This window comes from Crocodylus siamensis, chromosome 6 (assembly GCF_052110815.1).
Source record: "Crocodylus siamensis isolate JL-2025a chromosome 6, ASM5211081v1, whole genome shotgun sequence".
NCBI classification, from domain to species: domain Eukaryota; kingdom Metazoa; phylum Chordata; order Crocodylia; family Crocodylidae; genus Crocodylus; species Crocodylus siamensis.
This window is the reverse complement of record NC_143400.1, coordinates 29,722,463-29,750,136: the sequence shown is the minus strand read 5'-3', so window position 1 is coordinate 29,750,136 and position 27,674 is coordinate 29,722,463. Positions and strand designations below refer to the sequence as shown.

The window sequence follows — 27,674 nt, the reverse complement described above, 5'->3', positions numbered from 1 at the left end:
CACAGGAGTGAGGGGCACGGCCTCTGGATCAGAACTTCTGAGACCTTCAGTGCTGGAGGCTGCAAGGGGGAGACTAACAGAGGGGTGGAGAATCTCCAGTGCCCTTCCCTTCCAGGCTCAGCTCCCTGCCACCACATGATGCAGGAGAAAAGGCAGGCTTGCCCTAGAGTTTGAGCCAGTCTCTGGCAGCTCTCATGGTCAGCAGCAGGTGGCAAGATATCCTGCCCTGCTTGCTTGCTGCTAACAGGCTGCCCCTTGCTCTTTGCCAGGTGCTGGAGTTGGCAGGCAACGCCTCTAAGGACCTCAAAGTCAAGCGCATCACCCCTCGCCACTTGCAGCTCGCCATCCGTGGGGACGAAGAGTTGGATTCTCTCATCAAAGCCACCATTGCCGGTGGAGGTATGTATAGGTAGCCCATAAGGTTGGGGGGGCAGGGTGCCACAGGCTAGATGGGGCCAATCTTGGGTTGCCTTTGGCTTGGTGCTGCTTCAGCTCGACCTCGGCAGAGAGCCACCAAGCCCAGGCACGGCATAGTCTGGAGTCTGCCCCCTGCCTGCCAGGGTGAGTCCATTCCCCCTCCCTCACCCGCCTCTGCCCCCCTATGTTAAGGGGCCTGTGGATGGGGGGCTGACAGGCACCCACTGTGTCTGCAGCTCCTGTCACAGCTGAGCCTGACGCCTGCCAGATCAGGCCCCAGGGCCCCTGACACCATCCCTTCCTGCCCCTGTGTGCCAGAATTGGATCCTGGGGCTACCTCCTCCCACCCATGAGCACTGGGATTGGGCCCCAGAGGCCCAGTGCTGCCTGCTTCTCAGTCCCCCTCACCAGGATTAGTCCCCAGGGGCTATGGCATTCCCCCCCCTCACATCTCCCACGTCAGAATCTACTGCTGGGGCCATGGTGCCATCCCCTTCCCACACTTATGTGCTAGGATTGGGCCCTTGCATCACCACCTTGTAGCCACCCACACAAGGATTGGTCCCTGGTGGCCCTAGCACCACCCCCTCCTTCCCCTGTACAACAGGATTGGTCTCATGAGGTCCCAGTGCTGCCCTGTGCACTGGGATTGGTCTGTGGGGGCTGTGGTGCTGCCCCCTCCTGGCCTTTTCACAGAAGGATTTTTCCCTGGGGGGGGACCCCCTTCTGCCCCTGTGCACTGGGACTGGGCTCCAGGGAATTGTGGTGCCACCCCCTCCTGCGTGTCAGGATTGGACCCCAGTGCTGCCCCCTCCTGGTCTCCCAGACAGGGATTGGACCCTAAGGCCTGACCTGGCCCTCTACATACTAGGATTGGTTGGCATGAGGGTCTGGAAGCTTGGCAGCACCAATCTCCTGTATCTACCAGCTCCATAGCTCTCCTCCTCCAATGCAACCGGACCCATGAAGGGAGGGAGTGGGGAGTACATGAGGCCACCCTAGGGCCCCATGGCTTCCCCCAGCCCCCTGTTTACCCCCACTGTGTCTGCAGGCGTCATCCCACACATCCACAAGTCTCTGATCGGAAAGAAGGGTCAGCAGAAGACCGCGTAGGGGGGGCACTGCCGCTGCCGCCCTCGCCCTCTCTGTCGTTGTACTGTATGGACCTGGGCCGGATGAAATCTGGGGACATGTGGAATCTTTTTTTAAACAAGCTAGGTAACCGGAAGAGCATAGACGAGCGCCCATAGACGTGAGCTAAACCTTTGTATGTCCTCTAGACAGAAAGAACCCCCCCACCCTCCTGTTCCCTGTCACGTGGCAGCAATTGGCGTGTTGATTGGCTTAGGTTTCTCCCGTGTGTTTTATACAGACAAAAAAAAAGGACCTGATAAAGCGTTTTCTACAATATCTGTCTGGGCGTGTGATGTTGGGGTGCAATGGGGTTGTGCCCACTGGGTCTTGCCAACCACAGTGGGCACCCCTCAAGGCTGTGATGGGGACTGGGGGCAACCTAGCTCCCCATCGATAGGTCTGTAGTGAAACGCATGGGAGAGGGGGGTGAAACTAGGCATCTCTCCAGGTGAGCCCCTTGGGCAGGCAATGCCCAGGTTGACAGGCAAGGGCAGGGGATCCCTGACTGGCATGTGCTGGAGACACTGGCACTGTGGCTGGGTGTAGCACTGATGCATCCCTGGCCCTGCTTGGGGCTTGGTACCCACTGGTGGGGCAAACACCAGGGTGGTATGGGGTAGCCATCCTCCATGGCCCTGAGCTGGACATAAGCCAGGTCCTGGTCTCCCTTGAGCAGTGTCTGGGGCTTGATGCCAGGGCTTAAGGGCATCAGCTCCTGCCTGAGAGTGTACCCAGCTCCGAGAGGCTCTGCCCCCTAGGGTATGAGGGGTGAGCCCCAACAGGCTCTGCCCACTGTGGGGAGCATCCTGAGACTGCCTCCAGCCGTAGCAGGGCCCAGTTCAAATCAGCATCAGATGCAAGTCATGAGGGTCAGGGGGTTTATTTGTCAGGGGTGAGGTCAGGCATTGCGGAGGGTGGGGGGAATGTAGTCCAGGCCCAGGTGCTGGAAGATCTCCTCCTCCGAGCTTGCTAGTAGGAAGGTGCCCTGTGGGGACAAGGTGGGGTGGGGTGGGGTAGGGCAAAACCAGACTCCTCCCCCCCACATCCTACAATGCACATGGCCAACCTCACACCCAAACATTGCCCCAGAACCCAGGTAAAATAGCTGTGGTCATGCTTTGGCACCCCACTGTCCACTGAGGCACTCCTTCCACCTTTCCCCATAGTCCAACAGGGCACCCCTCACAGCCCTTCAGCACCCCACAGTGCACTAGGGCACCTCCCAGCCCTGCAGCATCCCATAGTGCACAGGGTCATCCCCATAGCTTGGCACCACCTCAGAGCCCTGCCCTACTCCAGCATGCACCAGCTGACCCTCCCATAGCCATGCTGGGACCCTGAGCCCTTATCCAGCATCCCATGATGCCCTGCAGCTGTACCTGCCGCATGTCATAGAGCCCATGGCTATTGAGTACCATCTCCCGCTCATGCCGGGCAAAGCGCCGTAGCTCCCGCTCAAAGTGCTAGGGGGAAGTGGGGGGGCAGTTAGTGCTGCAGGAGGCAGGGACGTGGGTCAGACAGATCCAACCCCACTCCCTGGTGGCCTCATATCAATATATAGCTGCATCCCCCAGGGCCCCCCTCAACCTGGGTAAAAAGGGCTGACTGAGACCTAGAACCTAGCACCAGTCTCTAGACTAGACCACAGATCTAGAACATCCTGCACCACATGACCAAGAGTGGACCTAGAACCTACTGCAGCATGTAGCAGGGTGATGCTCCTCAACCCCTCTGGGTTCCAGGCATCTAGAACCCTGCCATAAAGGTCTTAGTGCTCTGATACAGGACCATAGGGTTCCCCCACCTAGAACATGCGGCAAGGAGCTAGATTCCACTGTAAGATGTCCTAGCTGTGATCTAGAATGAGAGCCCTGATCTAGAACTGGGCATGCAGCCAAGCAGGAGCATGAAGTGACCTAGAACCCGTTGTTGATCTGGAATGAGTCCTGACTGAGACCCCAGGATGTGCAGCCACCTGGGAGGATGGAGTGATCTTGAACCCAACTGTTAGGTGTCCCAGCCATGACCTGCAACTGGAGGGCACTAGCCCAGGACATACAAATCCCTGGAAGAATGGAGTGATCTAAAACCCACTGCAAGGTATCCCAGGATGATCTGGGACAAATAACCTAGAAGCCAAGACAGGCAACCCTCCAGGAGGCTGGAGTGATCTGAGCTGGGCTGCACTACACCCAGCATGTACCAGTGACCTGGAACCCCAAGAGCTGACCTAGACACCCCATCCACCATCTGGGGCACTTACACGGGAGCCAGTCCAACCAAGCAGAGCAAAGGGCAGCTGGCTGTGGGGAACCACAACCAGGTCCAGACGCACAGCCCGCCAGGCCCGCACCCCGGTGCCTGCTGTGGGCAGCACCAGGCGCAGGATGGTGAAGCAGCGATCAAAGCGGTCCAGGGCCCTACAGCTGGATGAGGCCTCTGCTGCGGTGGAGCAGCTGCTGTGCTGGTACAGCAGGAGATCCTGGGTGTAGGGAGAGATGGGGTGGGCAGAGAACCCAGCTGTCTGGGCTCCCTCTGCCCTGTAACTACTAGATCCCACTCCCCAACATGAGGTCCTCTCAAGTCCCACCCCTTCCCTGCAGCCTAGCCAGTCAGCTGCCCCTGCCCAATGAGGCCCCACTCACCTGCTCCCCCAACCAGGCAACAAGAGGGCCCAGCAGTCCCACCTCACGGCCTTCCTCGGGGTGTGACAGCAGCAGGTCCACGTCATGGCCACAGGGCTTGCCTCTGCAGCAGAGGGGGTGGGTCAAAGGAAGGGGGCCCAGCCTGCTGCTGCTTAGGAGCAGGGCCAGGCCTCAGGGGGAGGGGGACAGTTACCTTCGGAAGCCCCCAGCCAGTGTGACAGAGGCATTGGGCAGCAGGTGAGCAGTAGCATCCAGCACCAGGCACACCAGGCTCTCGGCTTCGGCCTGGCCCACAGGTACCGCCAGGTCCTCAAAGTACTGCACACCTGTGGGGGATACTGCTGAGACCACGCCCAACTGTGCCCCTCACTCCTGACCCATTGCCCCTGCCCACTTCCCCATAGCTCTGCTGGTGCCCTTTGACATGCAGCTCCCTGCTTGCCCCCGTCTCACCTGCCTGCTGCTCCCTGGTCAGCCGGGTCCCATGCGACCGCAGGTCCCCCAGTGACCGCAGCCCCTCCCGGTACCAGCGGTCAGCTGTCCGGACCCCAACCCCAAAGATCTGGGTGAACAGCTGGGGAGGAAGGGAAGGCAGTGAGACAGGGCAAGAAACTAGCTACTGCCCCTCAGAGGAGCCACAATGGAGCAGGCACAGACAGATCTACAAAGAGCCAGGAGAGGGCAGTAGTAGGCACTGTTCTGGCCAGCCCCACTCTGCCCCTCACTCCCAACCTGCAGCCCCCTGCTTCTCTGCCCCCCCCACCCCCGCCCTGCCGGTGCCCCTCATTCCAGGCCTACAACCCCCAGCCCAAGTCCATCTCTTGCTGACCCCTATACCTTCATGGTCTGGTATCGCTCTGATTGTTTCACTGTCTCCACCTCCACACAGACCCCATCCTCCAGCACTTCCTGCCCGGGAGACACAGCCCCAAGCTCAGTTTTAGTTGGGAGTGAGGGGCACTGTCAGGGTTTGTGGAAGCTGGCTGTGCCCGCTGCTGCCCTCCAGTGGCCAAATGTTCAACTGGCCTGCTCAGGAGGGGGTGCTTCTGGGGGCTCAGGAGCTAGCATGGCACCGACTGGGCTGGGAGGGCAGGGGGCTGGAGTTAGGGGCAGCAGCCAGGCTACAGGGGGCAGGCAGCTGTGGGTCAGAAGTGAGGGGCAACAGCACAGCTGAGGGATGGGGGCAGAGGGTTGCAGGTTGAGAGTGAAGGGCTGAGTCAGGAATGGGAACACTGGACAGGCTGGTGGGGGGAAAGGAGCTACAGGCTGGGAGTGAGGGGCACCACCAGGGCTGGAAAGGTACCTGAAGGACACGGTGGGAGTGTGCCCCGATGCCGGGCAGGCCACTGAGCTCACGTGTACCCCGCAGGGCCCGAGGCAGGCAGCGCAGTACGGAGGCAGCGCGGGTGAATGCCAAGCCTCGTGCCTCTTCACCCTCAAATAGGGCAGCTTCTGCCAGAGTCTCCAGTGCCATCTGCAGAGGAGTTACCATGGTACCAGGAGCAGCCACCAGGGGGCAGTGAAGACTGCTGCATGCTCCCCTCTCCCCCCAGTAGCTGACACCCACTCCCACCTGCTTGCTACCCAAGGGACCTGGGGAGAACCCAGCATCCAGGCTCCCAGACTCCCCTCCACCCCCAGGGCTGGGGAGAACCCAGGCATCCAGGTGACCAGTGTATCCATACCACCAGGGCAGAGTGGGGGTGGTCCAGGGGGGTGCGGCGCTGACAGGCATAAGGCGCTACCTGCAGGCTGGGCTCCACAGTCGTTGTTACCTGGGGGACAAGAAGGTGACAGTCAGTGCCTGGCATGGGGGGATCCTCAGCCCCCCAAAGCCTTCAATAACAACTGCTCACCTGGAGGCGATGCCGTGGCTCAATGGGCACAGGCTGCCCAGCACTGATACTCTCAGTTAGCCAGCTCAGGTCCAACATGGCTGGGTGGGGGCTGGGACCCCCAACACCTCCACGCTCCCGTGCCAGCCACGCAGCTGCCTCATCTCCTGTCAGCTGCTCAGCCACCACGTGGGTCAATGCTGCACTGGGAGACGGTACCTGGGGGGTTAGTATCGGGGACCTCCCCCCGCAACCCACAGCTCCTGCCCCCAGCCGTGCCAGTGCCCCTCACTCCTGAACCACAGCCCCTGGCAGTGCCCTGCAGCAGATTCCCAGGGAAGCTCTCACCTGCGGGGCCCATCCACACGGAACCCCTGAGCCCGGGCCAGGCGGGTGAGGAAGGCACAACGTGAAGCCCCCATGCGCCGCTGCACCAGGCACAGCACCAGCCCCCCTGGGGCCCCCTCCACCTCAGCCTGGCCCTTGGCCCCCGCAGGCACCTGCTTCCGCCGCCGCTTGGGGGGCACCAGAGCCATGGGTGGGGCTGGGAAGAGGCTCTCAGGGGATTGTGGGTAATGGGGGAACTGGGCAGAGGCTTACAAAGGATTGTGGGTAGTGTGGAGGCAGTACAGACCCTGGGTAGAGGCCCTCAGGGGACTGTGGGTAGCTGTGAGTGGGGGGAAGAAGCCTGCAGGAGGCTGTAGATAGTAGAGGGTGATATCAGGGGAGGCCTGCAAGGGATTGTGGGTAGGGGTGTGGGCACTGGGCTGGAGAGTTACTATGTGGTAGGAAGTACAGGCAGCTCAGGCCCAGGGGCTGGGGGTGGGACTAAATGGGACCAGGAGGCATAGCCAGATCTAGAGGGGCGTGGTCAGCCCTAGCTGGGACAGGGCAGGGGCAATGGGGCGTGGTTGAATGGGTATGCAAAGCAGCTCATTTGCATAGGAATGTTACATGACCCCTGCACCTGGGGATGGCAGCAGGGGGGCAGGGAGGTGCCCCCCACCCCTTCCTCCTGCCCATGCAAATCCCAGCACAAAGCAGGGTGGTGCCAGACTGGAGCCAGCGTTGCTGGCACAGCAGTGCTGGGATGGTGAGTGCCAGGCTGAGGGGTGCCAGGTACCCCTCACTCCTGCCCTTACACTGGGGCGCTAGGGGTGCCTGCTTCCTCTGGGGGGGCTGGAGCTCCTTGGGGAGCCTGTGATAGCCTGTGCTTCCTTGCAGAGCCTGCCTGGTGTGCCCCGGAGCCTGTAAGTAACCACCCGGATGCCTTCTCATGGGTGGCAGGGGGCAGGCAAAGGGGTGGGGGTAGTGCCCAGGGGGGCAGGTGCTCACAGGGTGCTGCTGTGTGCCCTGCCCACAGGTCTCGGCCCCCGCCCCCGCCCCCCCCCCCGCAAGCGACCAGGTAGGTGCCAGGGGCCTGGGGAGAGGGGGCTGGGTCCTGCGTGTCCCCATCCTAGCATGACCTAGGGCAGCCAGATTCCCAGCATGCCCTGGGGTGGGCAAGGGGGCACAGCCTCACCTGGGCACCTGCCTGTGTTACAGACACCTGGGAGCACCTGGTAAGTACTGCCCCACCCTCTGCCCACCTCGCCCTACCCTGGTACCCCACAAATGCCCCATTCACTCTGAGCCCGCCCCTGGGCCACTTGGACCTGCTCACCTGTGGCCCAAAGTAAGGTCCCCTCCCACTTCAGGCCCTACCTCCTTCGTCCTCCCTACAGCCCTCTGAGACACTGCCCCACCCCCTTTGGCCCTACCCCATAGGCACCCCGAAGCCCCATCCATTCCCCTAGCCCCACCCCTTGGCCACCTGATGCCTCCCCTATTCTCCCTAGCCATGTCCCTTCAAACCCTAATGCCCTGCCCATTCACATTGGTCCCTCCCCTTGGTCCTGAGGCCCTGCCCCTCCACTGGACAGTTCCCAGCAGCATGTTCTACCCTCACCAACAGTGTGGTGAGGAGCTACTGGCCTCTGATGAGGAAGACATGTATGAGGTGCCCCCCTGTGAAGGGCTGCTCCGCTGGGTGGCGCCTGCCCAGGCACAGCTGCCGCCTGAGGGCACCTACCTGGGTAAGGGGGCGATGTGGGTCAAGGAGGGGCACTGGGGGCATGGAGACAGGGAGTGAGGGGGTCAGGAGGCACAAGGGGGAATGGGGGGAGGAGGCACTATGGAGCATGGGGGCCAGGGGAGAAGGAGGCACTAGGGGCCACGGACGCAGGAGGTGACAGGGGCAGGGGACATGGAGGCAGGCAGTCTGTGGGCTTGGCAGGGCAGACCTGGGGAGCTGGGGGCACTCCCCAACCTCTTTGCTGTCCACAGACCATACCCAGGCACGGCGCAGTTCGGCGCCTGCCCCCTGCCTGCCTCCGGCCAGGGTGAGTCCATGCCCTCTCCCTCGCCTACCTCTGGCCCCTCTATGTCAGGGGCTGTGGATGGGTGGTTGACAGGTACCTGCTGTGCCTGCAGCTCCTGTCACAGCTGAGCCTGGCACCTACCACCGAGGAAGAGGAGGAGGAAGTTAAGGGGTGGGGGGCCACGCCCTCCTCTACCCGCCGCAGCTCCCTGCCCACGGTGGGCCTGGCTATGCTCAGAGGTAGGTGGGCAGTCACAGGGGAGAACAGGGGGTGAGGGGAGCTGTTGGCAATGAAAGGGTGGGGCTTCTTGAGTGGTGGGAATTATTGAGAGAGTCAGTCCCATTCATGCCATCTTTGCCGGCAGGTGCCAACCCAGACCCCTTGGAGCGCAAGGTAACATCCCCCTCTTTCCTGTGGGTCAGAGCCTCCATGCTGCCCATATGGGCAGGGACGCCTCCCCCCGGTACCTAAGCAGGGCTGGCTCTGTTCTATCGATGGGGAAACTGAGGAACATGGCACCTAGAACTGGGGGAGAACCTGGGAGCCTTGGGGAGAAAACCCAGGCATCCAGGTTTGGAGATAGCCACCCCCACCCCCAGGTCTGGGCAGGGAGCACCCAGCTAGCGGGGAGTGGATGGCATGTGGCAGCTGGGACCACCCTGCCCACTGATAATCAGGGCTCGTTCCAGGAGGAGCCTCTTGAGGATGCAACCTACGTGCAGTTCCAGCCTACCCCAGGTGAGTGCCCCCCATGTTCCCCAGCCCTGCCAGTGCCCCTCATTCCCAACTCGCAGCCCCCCAATAACCTTGTGTCCTGTCTCTTCCAGCCCCCTGCTGCCTTGAGGGGAGTGAGCCCCCCATGGAGGTAAGTACTCCACCCTAAGGCAATGGGGGTCTCTCAGGTGTCTGATCCTCCCACCAGGGGTAAGTGCCAGGCAGAGGGGATATTTTTGGGCATGCAGAGATTGGCTGGGGGGAGTTGGGGGGAGGGCAGGGTTGCCCTGACCCTCCCCTCCCATGCCCACAGGACCCCGAGCTCTGTGCCCAGCCCTGGTATGCAGGAAGCTGTGACCGGCAAACAGCTGAGACTGCCTTGCTGTATGCCAATAAGGTACCCCTCCCACCCTGGACACCTGGTTCTCTCCCCTGCTTGGAGGGGGGCTGGGATCCAGCAGGGTTGGGTTAACCCCGGGGACTAGGGAGCCGGGATGTCTGGGTTGTCCCTGCTCTGGGAAGGGGATGGGGTGTGGTGCTTAGAGTCAGAGCAGTCTGTGAGGCCCAGGTGCCTGGGTTCACTTCCTAGCTCCAGGTCAGGCTAGTGGTTAGAACACAAACTAGGGGATCAGGACACCTGGGTCCTCTCCCTAGCTCCAGGGTGGGGTGGGGGGGCTGGAATGCCCGAGTTCCCTCCCTAGCTCTAAGAGGGCCATAGTGGTTAGAGCGAGGGGGAGGGCAGAGTCCAAGACTTCTCGGTTCTCTCCCACTCAGCTGCTGCCTTTAGCCCCCTGGTTGCCTGCCTGCCTCGGTTTCCCCTAAACCCAATGGGGAGCAGCCCCCCTGGTGGTGGTGACCCCTGCTTCTGCCCCCAGGATGGAGCCTACCTTGTGCGGCGCTCAGGGCGTGGCGGTCCTCAGCCCTACACCCTGGCTGTGCTCCTGGGTGCCCGTGTCTACAACATCCCTGTGCGTTTGATCCCAGGGCCCCGGCCCTTTGCCCTGGGCCGGACCAACACCTGCCCAGAGGTGGGTGCCCAGCTGAGCTGCGCCCAGTGCCAATGGGTGGGGGCTGGGATATCCTACAGGGGTGGGGGCTGGCCATGCTGAGCACCCCCCAATGCCAGGGGCTCGGGGTCCCAGCCTGGCCCCCCTGACCACCCCCCCCCCTCTACACACACACAGCTCTTTCCCAGTGTGCCCAGTATGGTCTGGCACTACACGCAGCACCCCCTCGTGCTGGTGGATGGTACCACTTGTGCCCGCCAGCACACCCGCCTGATCTACCCTGTGAAGCCCTGAGTGCCTGGTGGGGAAGGGGCACCTAGTGCCACCCCCAGCCCCTTCCCCTTCCCTGCCAGCCTCAGCCCTGCAGCTGTGACCAGTGTCAGAGTGGAGCAACAATGGCAGGCCTCGGGCTGGGGGGCAGTCTTGGAGCCCTCCCTCCTCCTGCACCCAGCTGATACCAAGCCAGCCAGGACACCTCCATCCTTGCTGTACCCACTTCCTCCTCGTCCCCAGCTGGTGGGGAGTCACAATAAACAGTGTGAAGCTGCCTTCTGCTGTTGACTGGGTGGGGGTGGGGGTGAGGGAGGGGGAGTGGCTGGTGTTGGGCCCCGCCCAGGGCAAAGATAATTTTTAGTTGGGGGACCTGGGGCCTCAGTTTCCCCCTTCTGGAGTTGGCACTAGACAGCCCCTGGATGAACCCACTTATGAGGTGTGGCCTCTCACACCCAGCTTCACTTGCTCCCCCACTGCCAGGTACCCCCCACCCCCTTAGGCAATGCCCCCCACCCAAACCTGGAGTCCCCCCACAGCCAGTCTTTACCTCCCCCAGGCAGAATCAGACTTCAACAGGAGACCAAACAAGCCTGTAGGGCGTGGGCAAGGGGGCTTCCCTTCAGCCAGTTTTAGTGTACAACATGAGGTGAAGGGGTAGAAAAGCTGACAGCTGGCCCCAGCCCAGCAGCTTCTAAGCCCAGCCCCTGCCTGGATGCCTGGGTCCCCCTGGCTCCAGGCCAGGGCTATTTATACCAGAGCAGAATTCAGAATAGCCCCATGTGGCCTCCCCAATGGACTTAGAGTGAGCAGATCAGGAGTGGGGGTGATTCCCAGAGGGGGAAGTTCAGGCTGGCATGCCTCTTGCACCTGTTCCTCTACCCATGTGATCCCACCCGCCCCCCTCTACAGCAGCCAGTCGGCAGCTTGGCCAGCCTGCATTTGGTGCAGCGAGTATATCCCAGCCCCTACGGCAAGTCCTTGACAGCTTGGCAGGCGGGGCAGACAATGGGAATCATGCTGATTCCCCTAGAAGAGATGAGAGGCATCGGGCACTGAGTGATCATGCTTGGGGAAGAGGGGTGATCAGAAGCCTGGTTCTAGCAGGGGGGGAAAGCTGCTGGGAATCTGGATTTGGGCGGAAAGTTAAGTTGGAGTTTGGCCCCCTACCCCTCCCAGACCAGGCCTCTGTGGCTGTCAGGTGCCAGCCTCAGAGTGTATAAACCAGAGGTGAGTTGATCCTCCTTGGTTTGTCCATCTACGGGGATTTCCCAGGCTTTGCTAGGGAGAGAAATACCGTCCCCCGCCCCAGCTGCTCCATGTGTTGTTTTTTGTTTTGTTTTACTCTGTTTTGCGGGGGGGGGGTCCCTCAGAGGCACTGGGTGTTGGCTGCAGCCCAGGCTGGGGATGGCAACCAGGATGTGCCAATGCTCCCTCTGGGACCAAAGCTGGAGGGGGTTGGTTGGACTAGCCGTGACCTCTGAAGGTGTCATCCAGCCCCACTACCCTGTGATTCTATGGTCAGTATTAACCACCTGGGCTTGGCAGGGCTCTGCGCAAGCCTGCAGGTTGCTCAGTGGACCTGGTGCTGGTTCACTCCTGGGGTTGGGGAGATGAATACGCTTTGCCCTTTGCCCCCTGCCAGGATCTCTGAATGTTTTGTTGCCATGATTGGAAGGGGATTTGGGCCCCATGGCACTGGGAGTGGAGTGAGAGTGGGAGAGACAGGGAAGGTGGCTCCCTTGCTGACCCCCAAATGCTGGGCCCCCACAGCAGCTGCCCTGCAACATCTGCACCTGCTCCCCTCTCTGCCTGCCTTTTGGGGGCCAATCTGTTTCCCCCATTCCAGCCAGATGCATGTGGGAGCTACCTCCTGGTGCTTAACTCACCTGGGAGGTGGGTGAGGTCGCAGCTGGGTCAAGTCAGCGCGGCTTTTGTTTAGGCTGCACACACGAATCCTGCAATTAGAAGCAGCCACCATCAGAGTGATCGCATCTTCCAGGAAGCCTGGCCCAGACCTGACACCCGTGGCCTGGGGTTTGGGTGGGGGGAGAAGGGAGCCTGAAGCTGGGAATTAGCCTGGCATCTTCCCCCCCTCCCCCTCCACGTCTTCCCACAACTGACCACTTGCTCACATGTGAGGCAGACAAAGCAGAAGGACTGGTTCCCACTGGAGGCTTCCTTAATCATGGTGCAGGGGTGGGTGGGGTGGGTTATATCCTCGCCCATTAACCCTTCCGGAAAACCTGGAGCTGGTGGATTTAGTGGCATGGGTGATGCCTCCTGCGAAAGGTGTGGAGGAAGAACAGCTGGACCACGTAGATGGTTTCCCATGATGCAAAGCACTGCTGGGTTCACTGAGCGGGGCGACTTCTGGGAGGAGGAGCAGTGGCAAAGGAGAAATTGAAGCAGGAAGGGCAAAAACAGCATCAGTGTGGGAATTAGGGCTGACTGGGTGGCATAAAGTGTGTGTGGGGGGTAGAAAACTGTGAGCTCTACTTCCCCTTAGCTCCCCCCACCCCAAGTCTCTGCTGTAGAGTGGGGCATGGCCAGGGGCTGGGACAGTCTGTGTGTCCGGATCTTGCTGCACATACCTGGGTTCTGATAACACAGAGAGGCTGGAGACACTCCCACACCTGGCCTGAGCAAAGAGCCTCTAGATCTTGCATCAGCCTGGTGGCAGAGAACTGCCAGGCTATACTGACCTCTCAGGCCCTGGGGCATGGGTGTGCGGGTGCCCCGAACTGCTGTGCTGGCCAGAGCCAGCCAGGCACCAGCAACAGGCAAGATCATGGCTTGGTTGCATCATGCAGCTGTAGGGTTCAGATGGCGGGGGGCATGGAGCACAGCTGGCCTCTTCCTAGCACCCAGGGGAGGGACATTCACTGAGCACCTATCCCGCAGCTCCCCCCATGTGGCCTCAGTCACCTCTGTCAGGCCCAGCAAGTGGGGTAGCAGCAGGACACTAAGGGAAGGTGCCATGGGGCTGGTGAAGGGGCCGTGAATAGCTCCCCCCAGCTCCTAATCCAATCCCTGTGAGGCAGGGCCCATCCTCGGAGGGAGCAGGCCTGATCTATCTCCACCCTCTGCCACAGACTCAGCCCAAGACAGCTGGCAGAGAGCTAGGACACACAACAGGCCCCCACCACCTTGGATCTTCATGCGAATGGGGGTGCTGGCAACGCCACAGCCCAGGCCCGGCCCATGGGACTGACGGGGGGTTTCGGGGGTGAGGGGCAGGATCCAGCTCAGAGAATTCCTCTTGGAAAGAGTAACTGATAGGGGTAGGATCTTAAGGTCCAGATATCCCTTTGGGGATAGAAACGGTGCTGAGCCCCAAGCCATGAGCTCCCAGGCTCATCCCCTTAGGGGACTAGAAGGTCACCCACTGGGCATGGAAACCCCTGGAAAGCTTATTAATTAGCACCTCGCCTTAACAAGCCATCCTCAGAGCCCAGAAAGCACCACCTATGCCTCCTTGGGTCCCAACAATGCTGGCTGGGGAAGGGTGAGGCCGTTGCCTTGGGTGTGTATTGCCAAGGACTTTGTCCTGGGCAAAGATTGTGTCAGGATGGGTGAGTGGAGCTGGGAAGGGCTGGGGGGACTGGGAGGGCAGTGGGGGTTGAGGGCCAGGGAATGACTGATCATGATCACAGGTGGCTGGTGACACGGCCTTGCCTGGGTTGGGTGCCATGGGGAGGGGCCTGGATTGAGCAATCAAAGAGGTTAATGCCACCCTCCCTGAGGCAACATCAGATCTCCTGGGGGGGGCGGGGAGCGGGCAGGCAGACCCAGCCTTGGAGACAGCATGTCAAGCCCATTGCTTAAATCCAATGCCCCCCACCACAGGCAATGCTTCCAGTAGTCTCAGGATCAGGACACCTTTGCTTTAGGAGGACTTTATCAGCAGTGCAGAAGTTGACAAGGAAAGAGCTCCCATGGAAGGTGTGCACTGTCTGTTACTGGAGATGTTTGAGGAGAGGTTGGACAGCTACTGGCTGGGAATGATCTATGCCCATGTTCTGCTTTGGGGATTTCCCAAGGCTCCCCTGGTTGTTGCAGGCGGCTGGGAGGGAATTAACACACCTCTGCCTCTCCACCCCCCTTGCTGCTACATGTGTCAGGGGGGTTTTAAGCCTTCTTCAGAAGCACTGGGTGTTGGCTGCAGTCCAGGCTGAGGGTGGCAACCGGTCTATGACAATGCTCCTGCTGGGGCTCAAACCCAGAGGTTCCCAGGTAGAGGGTCCTGCTCAGGCTCAGACTGATATTGCATTGGGGTCAAGGAGGAGTTTTCCCCTTGCTCAGACTGGTACGGATTGGGGGAAGTTCTTGCTTTCCTTTGTAGCAGGGGCACACCTTCTCCCTAGGATGTCTAAAGCATTTATTAAAAAGCTGTGCCCCCCCACCACTTCCCCTGTGGCAGGGTCAGGTGCGATGTCTGGTGTAGTGTCAGGGTTGACGGTAGCTTTATCAAGAGGTTAAATGATGGATTTGTATGGGATGGTTTGGACAGGGCTGATCCTACCTCAGGCAGGGAGTTGGACGAGACCTCTCCCTGTGACCTCTGGAGGTCCCTTCCAGCTCCACTTCCCTATGACTCTATGGTTCCTTTGCCCAGGCTCCTGTTTATTTTCATGCCTGTCTGGCTTCTCCTGCAGCTTGCTGCCTTCTCCCATTATCCCTCCAGGAGGCTGGAGGATGGTGAAGTCAGTGGAGGAGATGGATCTGTTAGGGAAAACTAAATCTCTGTAGACCCTGGGTGGATAAGGGGGGTGGGGGAAATGAGAAGCATGGCGGATCATTGCAGCACTGTGCTTCTTCAGTGCCCCTGTCAGGGTTGGCCAGGGCGGGTGTTATTTGCTCGCTATTTTCCTCCCACCAATCAAAGCCTCTTTTTAAAAGGTCAGGAATGCAAGTCCAGCATTCTGGGAAGGAGGAGGTCATGGAGACAGTATCCCCAGATGGGATTGCTCTTAGTGCTTTTCAGTTCCCATCCACTAAGTGCTCTCTCCCCCATGGGAGGTGGTATCTTGGGGCACCCCAGGGAGCTGGGCTCATCCCTGTACAACCCCCTGAACCCTTCTTTTACTAGATCCATGCCAACTAACAGGAGGTTCTGAACAGATGATTCACTGTGTTAAGTGGAGTGAGAATAGATGACCTATGGAGAACCCTTCCAGCCCTACTGCTTCAGGATTTGTGTCAAGCTGATACCTTAGAGACTAACTGGCTCACAGGCGCATGAGTGTTCAGATGCTGAAAGGAGTATGTGGGTGTGTAGGCTGGGGGCAGGTTCCAGGCCTACAACAGATGAGAAAGGATGACTGTGGACATGTTATCTGGCCTAGTAAGAGGCAGATGTAAAATTTTGGTTGTGGAAATATGACAATGGAAAAGGTGTGGGATAGATCTGGGGCATGGACCAAAAAGCCTGCCTGAGAAGCTTGCCTGGGTCCCAGGAGAACTGCAATCACCCTGGGACCACATTGTGGGCTTGTCCTCTGCTCAGAACATCCCCAAACTGTGCCCCAAATGCAGGGAACAAGGGCACTTGGTAGCAGAGCACCAATGCATCCCTGGCCTTGCGTACCCAAGGCAAAAGCTGCTAAGCCAAGGATTGTGAACAAGGATGGCATTGCAATATCCCTGGGGGGTACGGCTTTCAAGAAGGCCACAAATCCTTCGTAACTGCTGTGCAAAAAAAGAAAATTAAAAAAAGCAGAAAGAGGCAGTACAGAGGCAAACAGGAAGACAAAGTAAGGGACAGAAAAGGGAAATTGAGGCAAGAGGGAACAAAGAGGAAGGAAAGGAGACAGTTGCAGAAGAGGGAAGCAGTCATGGGCCGCTTTAGGGGGGCATGTGCCCCCCCCAGCAACCAGTTAGTGACGGGGGGCGGAGGGAGGATCCCACTCCCTGGCCAGCACTTGCAGGGGGTACACTAGCGCTCTCAGGGGGTGTGCGTGCACCTCCATGTACCCCCTACATGTTGCCACTGGAAGAAGCCCCATAAAGAACAAACGGCAAGCTAGCACATACCTGGTGGAAAGAGACCGGCCAAGAACCAGAGATGTGACCTCAGACCAGTCCAAAATGTCACTGATTGGAAACAAGTTAGCAACAGTCGAGGATCACTCACCCCATGGCTTGGTTGCAGCTCATTGTCTATGAGTAGTTTTGCTTCAGGGTATCTCTGTACAGCCTTTGGTTTGTTCCAGGCTTCTGTTTCCGAGCCTGCAAAAGATGGGAGAAATCATGCTTTTTTAAATATTTCCCCTGGCATTTAAAAAAAATAAAAGGCATTATAACATTTACAGCTCTATTTGATTATAATTGACATTGGAACCTGCAGGCAAGGGGACATACAGGAAGGATAAAAGAAAGGAGGAAAGAAAAGGCCCTGGATTGTCTATCTCTGAACTCCATCTCTGTCCAGGCTTTTTGTTTTGTTTTTTCCACAGCATCTGACCTTTTTAAACACTAATTGCACCTGAAATGCAGCCACTGGCAATACCGATCCATGTGTTTATCTCAGGGCAAGGGCAGAAGTGGCTGTGTACATCTCTTATCATTTGTTCTGGGCACAAGATATCCCAGTGAACCAGCAGATGTAAACCCGGCCTTATCTTTGCCCAGTCGCATTTGTCAGGCTGGTCTGGACATTTATAAACAAGGGGCAAGGGCAGCGGGGTGCTGACTGCATGTGACGAGGAAGCAAGTCAGCAGAGGTCAGGTACTAAAGGAAAACACAGAGGCTTGCAGCTCCGGCTTTTACTGGGCGTCTCTGGTGCTGGCCCGAGAGGATGAAAGCCAAATAAATGCAGGCTGCAAATGCAGCTGCCATTGGCAGAGTTAAACAGGCAGCCCTGGGATCAGAGGCAGAGCTTATAAATGTTACAGGTCTTGCCACATGCTTCCACAAGGCCACAAAGCCCCATCTTGCACCCAGTCTTTGTCCCTAGATGGACTCCTGTGTGCCTCCAGCTCCAGTGTCAGTCTCATCCTAGTCCAGCCTTCCCAAATCCACCTTGCTGTGATCAAATGGCTGCTTCCACCCTAAAGGCCCGGGAGCTAGGATTGACCCCTGCTGCCAGCCACTGGCAGGGTGGCTCCATTTGAGCATGGAGAATGCCCAGGCGTAGTGGGGCCTGGCATGTGGCAGCAGGCCCACACGACTTGACAAGGCCTGTGGCGCATGCAAACCTGTCAGGCTCTCCTCAGCCTTTTTGTTATAAAAGATATTTCCATATATAGAGAATTATATATATACAACCTCCATCATAAACTTTCCATCACACATCCTAAAACTACATTAAGAAACCTGCGCTTTCCATTACAATAAATGCACCTACTTCCTTGTGCCTCTGCACACCCACCCTCACCTACCCAAATCACAGTCCTTTAGTCTAAACCCTAATTTGGGGTTTACATTCTCAGTTCATTCACTGTCCTTGTCGCTATCGATGTTACTGTCACTTCTGCTGCTGCTGCTGCTCCTGTTGTAGTCCTTCTCGCTGTCTCCAGGCCCAGTTGCATCTGTCCTTTTCATTCTCTCTGTCCACTTCCCCTCCCGGGGTCCTTTGAACAACCTGCGCCAGGTGTCGCTTTTCCAGATGAAGTTGTCCTCTCCACCCTCACACACCGATTTCGCTCAGAAAGATTTTAACATGGTCTGTTTCCTTGAGCTCGGTGTGCCTGTATAACAGAAGACTCCTGCATTGCCACAGGGCACTTCTGACACAGGACACAAACTGGTTGAAGTGTGTTGTCTGGCACCCCTTTTGCTCAGTCAAGTGTCCGTACAGCGCTGCCTCCCCTGTCATCAACCTGACTCTTGTCACTCCTTCAGGGACCTGGCTTACCTTTTCCCACACACCCGTGGCATACGGGCAGTGCCACAGGAGGTGATCAATGATCTGTTTCTTCCTGGCAGGTTTCCCTGGGGCAATTGAGTCAAATCTCTTGTCCTTCCCTGTACCTCCACACCCTCACTGGGAGCACTCAGAGCACTATCAACCAGCTCAAGTCCCCGTGGTCCTTGCGGAGGTCCTTGTGGAAGATCTGGTTCCAGATGGCTTGGCAGTCCTCATCAGAGAGCATCTCCATGGTTGATAGTTTGTCTTCTGTATCTCTTTGTGGCTGGACATAGTCTAGCCCACACTCGCACTCAGCCACTGGCCTCTGTGCCTCTGCTATGTTCAAGATGGCAGCCAGGCACACCGTTAGCATGACCCACTCAGAGAACGGCTCCAAAGGCTGGGCAAGAAGTGACATGGTACCGTATTTATTGCCGGGAGCGGGAGCAGGGTGTGCTCCAGCCCTGTGAGGGGAAGGCAAATGACCAGGGGCTCGCCGGCTGTAGGTCTCCTCTGCACAGTGGACAATAGAAAGACTAGTACCTAAACCAAGATGGCTGCCAAGCCGCCCTAGGACTCTCCTCACCTCACAGCTGTAGGGAAACTGCGCCTGCGCAAAAGCAGCCCCGCTCTATCCGGAGAGCGGGAGTGACAGTGGGACGCAAGAAAGAGAAGAGCCCGCAGTGCGCAGGCGCAGGACCACTCCCGCCAGCCTACCCCCACTTCCAGTGTCTGGGATTAGTCCACTCGGCAGATACGAGGAGGGGGCGGCTCAGGCTTTCCCCCTCTACTCTTCCTTGAATCCTTGTGCGGAGGCAGCCACTGCCTCCCCGTTTAGTAAGTGACGTGCCATCATCAACTAGACGGTGTGGACACGGAGGGGATCTCCTAGATACCCCCCCATCTCTCCACTCAACAAAATGGTTCGTTCCAAGCGCCCCCGCCCACGGATTGGTGCATTGGGGAGGGCGGGGCCGGTGGCCGGCGATGGGCGGGGCCCGGGAGGATATAAATAGCGGTGGCTCGGCGGGTGCTGCTCTCACTTAGCCAAGACTACTGCTGCGTGTTGAGATCTCGTTGCCTCCTGCTCTCGGTGCCGCCATGAACGGGCAGCTTAACGGCTTCCATGAGGCCTTCATCGAGGAGGGCAGCTTCCTTTTCACCTCCGAGTCCGTGGGGGAAGGGCACCCAGGTCAGCCGCGGAGGGAGCGGAGCTGGGGGGGGGGCGCGACCCGGGGCTGGGCGGCGGGAAACGCCGACGTCCCGCCGCGCATGCGCCTTAGCTTGTGCGCGGGCTCCCCGGTGACGTAGACGGGTGGGGAGAGGGGTGCCGCTTAGCGCATGCGCCGCCGTCGCCGGGCGCGGGGTGGGCTCTCGCCGCATTGCGGCCGCCGCTGCGCACGTGGTTCCCGGGCCGGGGCGGGGGAGCCCGGCGGGGGCAGGGGCTGTGCACTGGAGGGGGCGGCGGCCCCCCCTGCAGGGAGGAGGGGCTGTGCACGGAAGCAATGGCAGTAGTGTAGCTGGGTGCCCAACAGTGGGCAGTCCCCCGAAGCAGCCATGGGGTGGCAGGTGTCACCCTAGGGGGAGGGTTGAGGTGGGCGAGGGCTGCCCCAAAAGCCAGTATTGAGGGGGTGTTGGGGCCCCTCTGGGACCAGGGCCTGCCCCAGGAGCAGGATCTGGTATGGGGGGGGCAGATACCACTGCAAAAAGCATGGGTGGGGGTCGGGTCCACCTCTGGGGCCAGGACTGTAGAGCAATAGCTATGGCAGGAGCAGGATTTGGGGAGGGAGGGGTCAGGAAGCCCCCATAAGCCAGGATCAGAGGACAGTGGGGTAGGGATCAGAGACCAGGGCCATGCAGGGCAGAGGGATCACTGGGGCCCCGAAGGCGATGACGCCATGGTAGCGTGCAGCTCCGGGAGAGGCATGAATCACCCCAGGCGCACGTGATGCAACGAGTGCCTGTGCCGCTTAGCCTGGAGAACAGCCCTGTTGGGCTAGGACCCCTATCATTCCCCCCCTCCACATGCTTCTTTACAGCTCTGAGTCTGGGGACATAGTGGAGAGCAGTGGTTAGAGCTGTCCATCCAGTCACAGTTGCATCTTCCCCGCATAAAGACAGCCATTGTGAAGCATTTCCCAAACCAGGCTGGCTGGGGGACTGAGGAGAGCCCCTGCACTCTGCCAGTGCAGCCATCCCCACCCTGGTCCTGCCTATGAGCACCTCAGCTCTCTGCCTTCCTCCCTTCCCCTGCTTGCAGCCTCGTGGATTAGCCCTTCTCAATGGGCTCTTTGACACCACTCCCTCCGTTTCCATTACATGCTGGGATTATCTTGCTATCGCCTCTGGCAGGACTTCAGTCCCCTTACGTCAGACAGTCCCTCCCAGACCGTGGCTCCATGTTTGGGCAGCCCTGTCTCTATTGTGATTCCCTTCTCTTCCGCTTGACGTTTAAACCTCCCTCCCCTCTTGCCTCTTCAGCCTGCAGCTGTGGGGAACTGATCCCTTCTTTACTTCTAATAGCTCTTCCAGTCATGGGCAGGCCAACCAGAGGAAATTGACAATCCAGTCGGGGGATTGATGGGGGGTGGGGGGGAGAATCCATTGACCCCATGGTTTGAGCACACACTAGATCCACCTCTGCTGATCCCAGAAGGGTGTGGGGTGGCTACAGTGGACTCAGAAGAAGCAGTGTCCATCTGATCACCATGCCCAGGAGCCTGGTGCTTCCTATAGAGCCAGGCTTTGGGAGTTTCTGGACTGAGGCAGCTCTATGCTGTATCCAGCTGCGCACGGACCAGCTGAAACTAGTTGGGCAGGTTCAGCCTGGCTATCTCCAGCCACAGGGGAATGTTCCAGCGCTGGAATCTGCCTTTCAAAGCTGGGGAGGGGGAGCTGGCCAGCGGCTTCTCATCCAGGCTACACATGTCCCACCCAGTTGGCACTGACACTGTGATCATGGCTTGTCTCAGGGAGCAGCCAGGGGGACAGTGGGGGGAATAAAGAAGCATTGGGGTGTGGGTTATTGTGGGTAAAATGTAAGATCTAACCCAAGCCAGTGCCTTGATGTTGTGAATTCCACAGTAATAACCTTAGAGCTTGAGGGGGAGGTGTGTAAGGCCACGGCTGTCCGGGGGGGGGGGGCGTGGCAATTGGCTGACTCGCAGGCAGTGCTGAGGCTTGGATACTAACAGGCTGCTGCTGGGCTTTTCCTCAGATAAAATCTGTGACCAGATCAGTGATGCAGTGCTGGATGCCCACCTCAAGCAGGACCCGGATGCAAAAGTAGCATGTGGTAAGTTCCTGGGCTGAAGGTTGGGGTGGTGGTAGCGTTGAAGGACACACACCGTGCGCTGCCCCCCCCCGCCCGCCTTTGATAGTGCCAGGCTGATCCTTGCCTCTCCTTCCCCTTCAGAAACAGTGGCCAAGACAGGTATGATCCTGCTGGCAGGTGAGATCACGTCGCGGGCAGCGGTGGATTACCAGAAGGTGGTTCGTGATACCATCAAGCATGTTGGCTATGATGATTCCTCCAAGGGTGCGTCTGTCTAGGCGGGCTTCAGTTTCCCCAATTGTCTGAGCCCTCCTACCCCACCAAATCTCAGCCCCATGTTCCTGAGAACCTGGCATCTCCTTCTAGTGTGCCTCAGTTTCCCTGGCAATCAGAGTGCCTCTGTATCCCAGTCCCATCCCCCTGACAGCTTGCCATCTCCTCCCAAGTGGACCTGTTTCCCTGGCTGCCTGAGCCCCACCCCCCCAGCCCTTGTGTCCCAGCCTTGTTGCCCTGAGAGCCAGGGGGCCTCCTAGGTGGGCCTCAGTTTTCCCAACTGACTGAGGCCCCCCTCCCATGTCCTACTTCCATCCCCCAGATGGTCTGTGGTCTTCTCCCAGGTAGGCCTCAGTTTCCCCGGTTATCTGAGTGCCCGTCTCTCTAATGGCCTGGATACCTGGTGGCCCATGTCCCAGCCCTGTCCCTCTAACTGGCCTGAGGTCCCCACCCACCCTCTTCTGCCCTGTGGAGTCAGCCCAGTGACCCCACCCCACTTGGCCCCTAGGTTTTGACTACAAGACTTGCAATGTGCTGGTGGCTCTGGAGCAGCAGTCGCCAGACATCGCCCAGGGTGTCCACCTGGATCGCAGTGAGGAGGATATTGGGGCTGGGGACCAGGTGAGCCATAGCTTTCGGGATGAGTGGGGATGCATTGTGCCTGGGGCTGCCAGCAGGGGAAGTCTTGACCCTGCTGCTCCACCCACTTGTGCAGGGCCTCATGTTTGGCTACGCTACAGACGAGACAGAGGAGTGCATGCCACTTACCATTGTGTTGGCCCACAAGCTGAATGCAAAGTTGGCTGAGCTGCGGCGCAATGGCACCTTGCCTTGGCTACGGCCTGACTCCAAGACCCAGGTGAGAGGGCAGACTGAGTGCAGAGGACTGTGGGATATGCTTGGGGAGGGGGGAGTGTTCCAGCCCCCTGTGTCCCCATCTGATGGCCTGGGGTCTTCTTCCAGGTGGGCCTCAGTTTCCCCAGCAGTTTGAGTGCCCTTGTGCCCCTTAGAAAATGAGACCTCAGAAGTCCTGTCTCAGCCTCCCTCCCATTCCCACTTCCTTCACACTGTCCCCTTGACAGCTTGGGGTTTGCTCCCAGGTGGGACTCTAGGCATCTGTGGCCCTCCGCCCCCTCAATTCCTGCCCTGCATCACGTCCGCCCTGCAGTGTCCCAGTCCTGTCCCCCTGAGGTCTCCTAGTGGGCTTCCGTTTCCCTAGCAATCCAAGTGTTCCCATGCCCTAGCCTAGAGGCGCCTTTAGGTGGGCCTCAGTTGCCACTGCCGTCTGAGCACTGCTCCCATGTTCCAGCCACATATTTCTGGTCATCGGCTAGGGGTCTTTTCCAGGTGGGCCTCAGTTCTACTGCCCCAACCATCCCCCCCTGACAGCATGGCCTCTCCACAGGTGACAGTGCAGTACATGCAGGACCGTGGAGCTGTGCTGCCCATCCGTGTGCACACAATTGTCATCTCGGTGCAGCATGACGAGGATGTGAGCCTGGATGAGATGCGTGATGCCCTCAAGGAGAAGGTCATCAAGGCCGTGGTGCCTGCCCGCTACCTGGATGATGACACCATCTACCACCTGCAGCCCAGTGGGCGCTTTGTCATTGGGGGGCCCCAGGTCAGGCCCTGGATCTTCCCACCTTTACATTGCCCAGACTCCTTTGTTGCCTAGCCCATAGCTGCCTTTGCTGTCAGCCCCTACCCCCTGGTATGCCCCAGGGGTACCTGGGAAGTAAGCGATAAAGACCACCTGGGTGTGGTTGTCCAGGGAGCCCCCCTGGGGTCTTTGCATTCCTGCCTCTCAACACTGATGCACCCCCTGCCCCCCCCCGGCAAATTAGCATAAAAGCCATTTCAGTTTCCTCCATATGCGTGAGGCTTCTGGGTGTCCCCCTTTGTGGCCTGCTGACCCTTGGAGCAGCCATGGACTGATTCATCTTTTCTTCCAGGGTGATGCAGGGCTGACAGGCCGCAAGATCATTGTGGACACTTACGGCGGCTGGGGGGCTCACGGTGGGGGTGCCTTTTCAGGCAAGGACTACACCAAGGTGGACCGGTCAGCGGCCTATGCTGCCCGCTGGGTGGCCAAGTCTCTCATCAAGGCTGGGCTGTGCCGGAGGGTGCTGGTCCAGGTATGGGGCAGGGGGGATGCTGGGGACCTGGGTAAGGGGAGAAAGGATGCTGGAGACCCCCGAAAACAGCTGAGGCATAAGCATGACTGAATAGGGAGCTCACAGCCTCATTTGGAGCTGTTAGAGGAGGCACTGTGCCAGTGGACGGGGTGGTATCCTCCCCCAAGGTGACCTCAGCTGACCCCCAGAGCATGGAGAAAGGAGGGGGGGAATCCTGCCCCCTCCCCCCCCCACCTCTAGGAAATGGGAACCCAGGAGTCCTGGTTCTGTCCCTTGGTCCTACCTACTAAGAAAGAGCAAACCCAGGTATCCTGGCTCCCTGCCTTAAGGTGCCTTTTCCTCAGCTGGGAAAAGAACCAAGGCCTTCCGGACCATATACCTGCAGGGAGATGGGTGTGTGACCTCCCTCAGATGCCAGGGTCCCATGCCAACACTACTGTGCCCACCCCCCCCTGCAGGTCTCATATGCCATTGGCGTCTCCCACCCGCTCTCCATCTCTATCTTCCACTATGGCACATCCCAGAAGACAGAACGGGAGCTGCTGGACATTGTCAAGAAGAACTTTGACCTCCGCCCTGGCGTCATTGTCAGGTAATGGTGCCCAGGGAAGTGTTAATGAGGCAGGGGAGAATTATAAGGGGGTGAGGGCCAACACCTAGAGCTTCCCTCATGTCCCAATGGGCTGAGTGGGGCTGATGCCTTCGTGCAGAGATTGCCTTTAGACTCACCCAGCGGGGTAGGTCAGGGCCTCGGCTGCCACCATCTGTGTTAACCAGTGTTGGATGCACGATAGAAGATAGAGCAGCTCCATCTGTGCCCAGAAGCCCGGGGCCCCCAGCCGAGGGGAGGGGGGTAAGTATTGGGGGGCTTCACCCAGCGGATGCTTCTGAGACAGCTCTGCCTTCTCTGTGCTCTTGTCCTTTGCTTTGATGCTAGCTCATGGGCAGTGCCTGCTTCTAAGGCCAGGGTACACAGTGACTCCGAGGGGTAGAGACTGAGGAACTACAGCAGGAGCTGACACGATGGAGTCAACGGGCATCTCCATGGTAGATGCAGGTCAATGCTAGACCAGTGTCATGTGCTGCGCCTAGGCAGAAAAAACCCAGGCAAGCCCTGTGCTAGGTTGGACTGTTAGCATCTAGCTGAGAGCTCTGTGAATCAGTTGGTCACAAACACTAACTTAGCAGCTGCCAAAGGCAAACAACATGGCTAGGGATGGTGAAGGGAACTGTGAACAAGACAGTATTCTGATGCCCCTTTATAAATCCCTGGGACAGCCACACCTTGAATACTGCACCTAGGTGTGGTCCCCACACCTCCAAAAGGAGATGGAAGAACTAAAAATGGAGAAAAGGGCAACAGGGATGTTGAGTGGTATGGAGGGGCTTCCAGATGAGCTGAGGCTAATGAGTGGGGTGGATAGCTAGATAGATGAATAGATAGAAGTGTGGGGTGAATGGTTGGATTGGTAGATAGATATGAGTGGGTAGGTGGTGTGGGGTAGGTAGATGGATAGAGTCTACAGGAGAGCGAGAACGTGTGGAGATGGATGGGGTGGATGGATGGACAGCCAGGCCTGCTCAGCATAAAAGAGAGGCTTGAGTAGGGCCAGGATGAGGGTTTCCAAACCCTGAGCTGGCAAAGAGGAAGCCAGGGCAGTTGATTTGCTCCTGTCTCCCCCAGACAAGGTGCTCACAGTATGACACCTGCAGTCTGAAGCGAGCACAAGGCAGTTGTGTCCGCTGTGGGGAATTTAGGGGTGGGATTTGTCCAGAGCTAGGGGGGAGCTGGGACTTCAGCCAGAAGGACAGGACAGGACCCCTAGAGTTGAGTGGCATTGGGGTGCTCTGGAGCATAGGAGTGAGGGGCACGGCCTCTGGATCAGAACTTCCCAAACCTTCAGTCCTGGAGGATAGAAGGGGGAGATGAACAGGGGGGAAATCCCCAGTGCCCCTCCCTTCCAGCTTTGGCTACCTGATCCTGCGTGACACAGGAGACAGGGCAAACTGGCCCTGTCTGAGGGTCTGAGCCAGTCTATGGCAATTCTTATGTTCTTATGACTTGTATATTCCAGGGAGCTGGATCTGAAGAAGCCCATATATCAGAGGACGGCAGCCTATGGCCACTTTGGTAGGGACAGCTTTCCCTGGGAAGTTCCCAAAAAGCTTAAGTACTGACATGTTGTTAGGCTTTTCCCCCTCACCCTTGCTAGCGTCGGCTACAGAGAAGCTTGCAGGCTCTGGGGGGGAAGAGCTCCCTAATTCTATCCCTCTTTCTATCTCCTTTCCCCACCTACCTCCTCCATGGCTAACTCAGCTGCTCCCTGTGGGCTCTGCTGTAGCCACCACCTGTTGCCATCACTCCGTGGGGGACCACTGGCCAGCTAGGCCCTATCCTCATTGCTTCCCCATGGGCTCTGTGCTTAGCCAGGCTCCATACCCCTCCCCATCCAACACCCACAGCCACCATTCTCACCCCCAGCAGCTTGCCATCATTAACAAATCCAGTCCTTTTATTTTTAATACGTCCTCCCTGTCTCAAGCAAAGCCCTGGTTTTAATCTTGCCTTCTAGCCTCTTCTATTATATTCCCCACCCCCCATGTCTGATTTAATTTGAATTCTCGGAGGACGTACGTAATAAGACAAAAGTCCCGGGAGCAATCTCAAGCCGCGGTGCACTCTCTCATTCCCCCTCCTTTCTACACAAGCCGAATCTATTCCACACTGCACAAAAAAACTCCCTCCTCTTTCCCAGATGGCTTTTTATTTTCAACTCAAACCAGGTTTCTCAGCCCAGCCAGGTGGTGGGGGTGGCTCTGAAGCACCGGTGTGGCTACAGAGAAGCCGGCTTTGCGTTCAGAACGCCCCCTGGCTTTGGACGGGGACTTGGGGGGGGGGGAGGTGGGATTCAAACCCTTCATACTTGAAGCGTTTTTTCTAACGGCTTATTTATTGTGTTCTGGGCAGGGGGTGTGAGTACAGAGAAGCCCCTGGCCCAGATGGCAGCTTTTTTAAACCTTATCTATATAGACTTTGGCCCTTTTGGGGTGTCTTGCCATGGTTTTTTTTTCCCCCAGAATTCCCTGCTAGTGGCCCCAGGTGTCCTACAGAAAAGCCTGGGATGGCTCCTATTCAGGGGGTCTGGCTGATGTTACACTTGAGGGGAGGGTTTAGGGCAGGACCGAGGGGGCTGGTGTGCCGAGCTGGGCAGGCTGATGTCGAATCCGTGGCTGGTGTAGTACAGAGAAGCCGGCTTGTTTACACGCTCAGCCCTCTCCCTGCCGCCATGCCAGCCCCACCCCCGGCGCCAAGTGCCTTGGGCCAGAGGGTTATTACGTATGTCTGCGGGGGGTGCTCCATGAACTTGAAGGTCTCAATAAAGCGCTAGGTTCTACCTTACCTGGCTCCCATACTTCCATCTTGGGTGGGTGGCTGCAGTTGGGGGGGGGGGGGAGGGGTGCACCTTGATGTGCCTGAGGCAGATTGGCTGTGGCTGGCAGGGGTAGGGTCTGGTACTTGGTGTCAGCCAAGACTCCAAGTCTGTTCTGGTGGGGTAAGGCAGCTTTGCTGGTCCCCACAGCTGTTCACCCAATGCCCAGGTAGGAATTGTGTTGTTGTTCCCCCACCCCCACCCCACAAACCCTAACTGCAGGGAGTCTGCTGCTGTAGATGCTCTGTGTCCATTGGCCAAGTGACATGCTGTCCTAGATGCCCTCCTTCAGCTGCCCTCAGAGTAGAGAGCCAATGGGGAAA

The 27,674-nt window shown here is 58.5% G+C and overlaps 3 protein-coding genes across 24 annotated transcripts; 2 read left to right on the top strand and 1 right to left on the bottom strand.

Moving 5' to 3' along the window:
• Positions 1 to 1,959: 1,959 nt before the first annotated feature.
• On the bottom strand, positions 1,960 to 18,971 carry POLM (DNA polymerase mu). 20 transcript variants are annotated; one of them, XM_090050810.1, is made up of 14 exons: positions 17,766 to 18,815; positions 16,519 to 16,613; positions 12,507 to 12,755; positions 12,272 to 12,340; positions 8,441 to 8,528; positions 6,053 to 6,236; positions 5,882 to 5,971; positions 5,500 to 5,670; positions 5,034 to 5,105; positions 4,650 to 4,770; positions 4,390 to 4,522; positions 4,197 to 4,299; positions 3,815 to 4,033; positions 2,543 to 3,014 (listed from the first exon to the last, which is right to left on the bottom strand). In XM_090050810.1, the coding sequence occupies exons 6-14, from the start codon at positions 6,128 to 6,130 to the stop codon at positions 2,829 to 2,831; spliced, it is 1,173 nt and encodes a 390-aa protein (XP_089906936.1). In that variant the 5' UTR covers positions 6,131 to 6,236; positions 8,441 to 8,528; positions 12,272 to 12,340; positions 12,507 to 12,755; positions 16,519 to 16,613; positions 17,766 to 18,815; the 3' UTR covers positions 2,543 to 2,828. The 20 variants fall into 20 exon arrangements, with proteins under 20 accessions (XP_089906923.1, XP_089906932.1, XP_089906939.1 ...); XM_090050808.1 differs by having other exon boundaries at positions 8,489 to 8,528; XM_090050811.1 differs by having other exon boundaries at positions 12,518 to 12,755.
• On the top strand, positions 6,949 to 10,848 carry SH2D6 (SH2 domain containing 6). Of its 3 annotated transcripts, none has more exons than XM_090050817.1 (9): positions 6,949 to 7,593; positions 7,986 to 8,106; positions 8,504 to 8,630; positions 8,756 to 8,784; positions 9,081 to 9,129; positions 9,219 to 9,256; positions 9,419 to 9,502; positions 9,981 to 10,133; positions 10,290 to 10,848. In XM_090050817.1, the coding sequence occupies exons 1-9, from the start codon at positions 7,520 to 7,522 to the stop codon at positions 10,404 to 10,406; spliced, it is 792 nt and encodes a 263-aa protein (XP_089906943.1). In that variant the 5' UTR covers positions 6,949 to 7,519; the 3' UTR covers positions 10,407 to 10,848. The 3 variants fall into 3 exon arrangements, with proteins under 3 accessions (XP_089906943.1, XP_089906945.1, XP_089906944.1); XM_090050818.1 differs by lacking the exon at positions 6,949 to 7,593 and adding an exon at positions 8,357 to 8,412 and having other exon boundaries at positions 7,991 to 8,106; positions 10,290 to 10,843; XM_090050819.1 differs by lacking the exon at positions 10,290 to 10,848 and adding an exon at positions 8,357 to 8,412 and having other exon boundaries at positions 6,949 to 8,106; positions 9,880 to 10,122.
• Positions 18,972 to 19,269: 298 nt separating the features above from the next.
• Positions 19,270 to 27,320, top strand: MAT2A (methionine adenosyltransferase 2A). The gene is made up of 9 exons (XM_090050816.1): positions 19,270 to 19,427; positions 21,453 to 21,530; positions 21,651 to 21,773; positions 22,291 to 22,403; positions 22,498 to 22,641; positions 23,188 to 23,406; positions 23,738 to 23,920; positions 24,379 to 24,512; positions 25,996 to 27,320. Exons 1-9 carry the CDS (start codon positions 19,337 to 19,339, stop codon positions 26,096 to 26,098), a joined length of 1,188 nt encoding a protein of 395 aa, XP_089906942.1. The 5' UTR covers positions 19,270 to 19,336; the 3' UTR covers positions 26,099 to 27,320.
• Positions 27,321 to 27,674: the final 354 nt, after the last annotated feature.

What these genes read in the sequence shown, in the direction of transcription:
- POLM (XM_090050814.1), bottom strand. Translation starts at nt 6,567, where the DNA reads ATGGCTCTGGTGCCCCCCAAGCGGCGGCGGAAGCAGGTGCCTGCGGGG. An exon ending in TTGCCTGGTTGGGGGAGCAG is followed by an intron (nt 4,034 to 4,196) that starts GTGAGTGGGGCC and finishes CCCTACACCCAG; the next exon opens with GATCTCCTGCTGTACCAGCA. An exon ending in GGCTCTATGACATGCGGCAG is followed by an intron (nt 2,537 to 2,930) that starts GTACAGCTGCAG and finishes TTGTCCCCACAG; the next exon opens with GGCACCTTCCTACTAGCAAG.
- SH2D6 (XM_090050817.1), top strand. Translation starts at nt 7,520, where the DNA reads ATGCCCTGGGGTGGGCAAGGGGGCACAGCCTCACCTGGGCACCTGCCT. An exon ending in GCCTGAGGGCACCTACCTGG is followed by an intron (nt 8,107 to 8,503) that starts GTAAGGGGGCGA and finishes CTGTGCCTGCAG; the next exon opens with CTCCTGTCACAGCTGAGCCT. An exon ending in GGACCAACACCTGCCCAGAG is followed by an intron (nt 10,134 to 10,289) that starts GTGGGTGCCCAG and finishes ACACACACACAG; the next exon opens with CTCTTTCCCAGTGTGCCCAG.
- MAT2A (XM_090050816.1), top strand. Translation starts at nt 19,337, where the DNA reads ATGAACGGGCAGCTTAACGGCTTCCATGAGGCCTTCATCGAGGAGGGC. An exon ending in CTATGATGATTCCTCCAAGG is followed by an intron (nt 21,774 to 22,290) that starts GTGCGTCTGTCT and finishes CTTGGCCCCTAG; the next exon opens with GTTTTGACTACAAGACTTGC. An exon ending in CGCCCTGGCGTCATTGTCAG is followed by an intron (nt 24,513 to 25,995) that starts GTAATGGTGCCC and finishes TGTATATTCCAG; the next exon opens with GGAGCTGGATCTGAAGAAGC.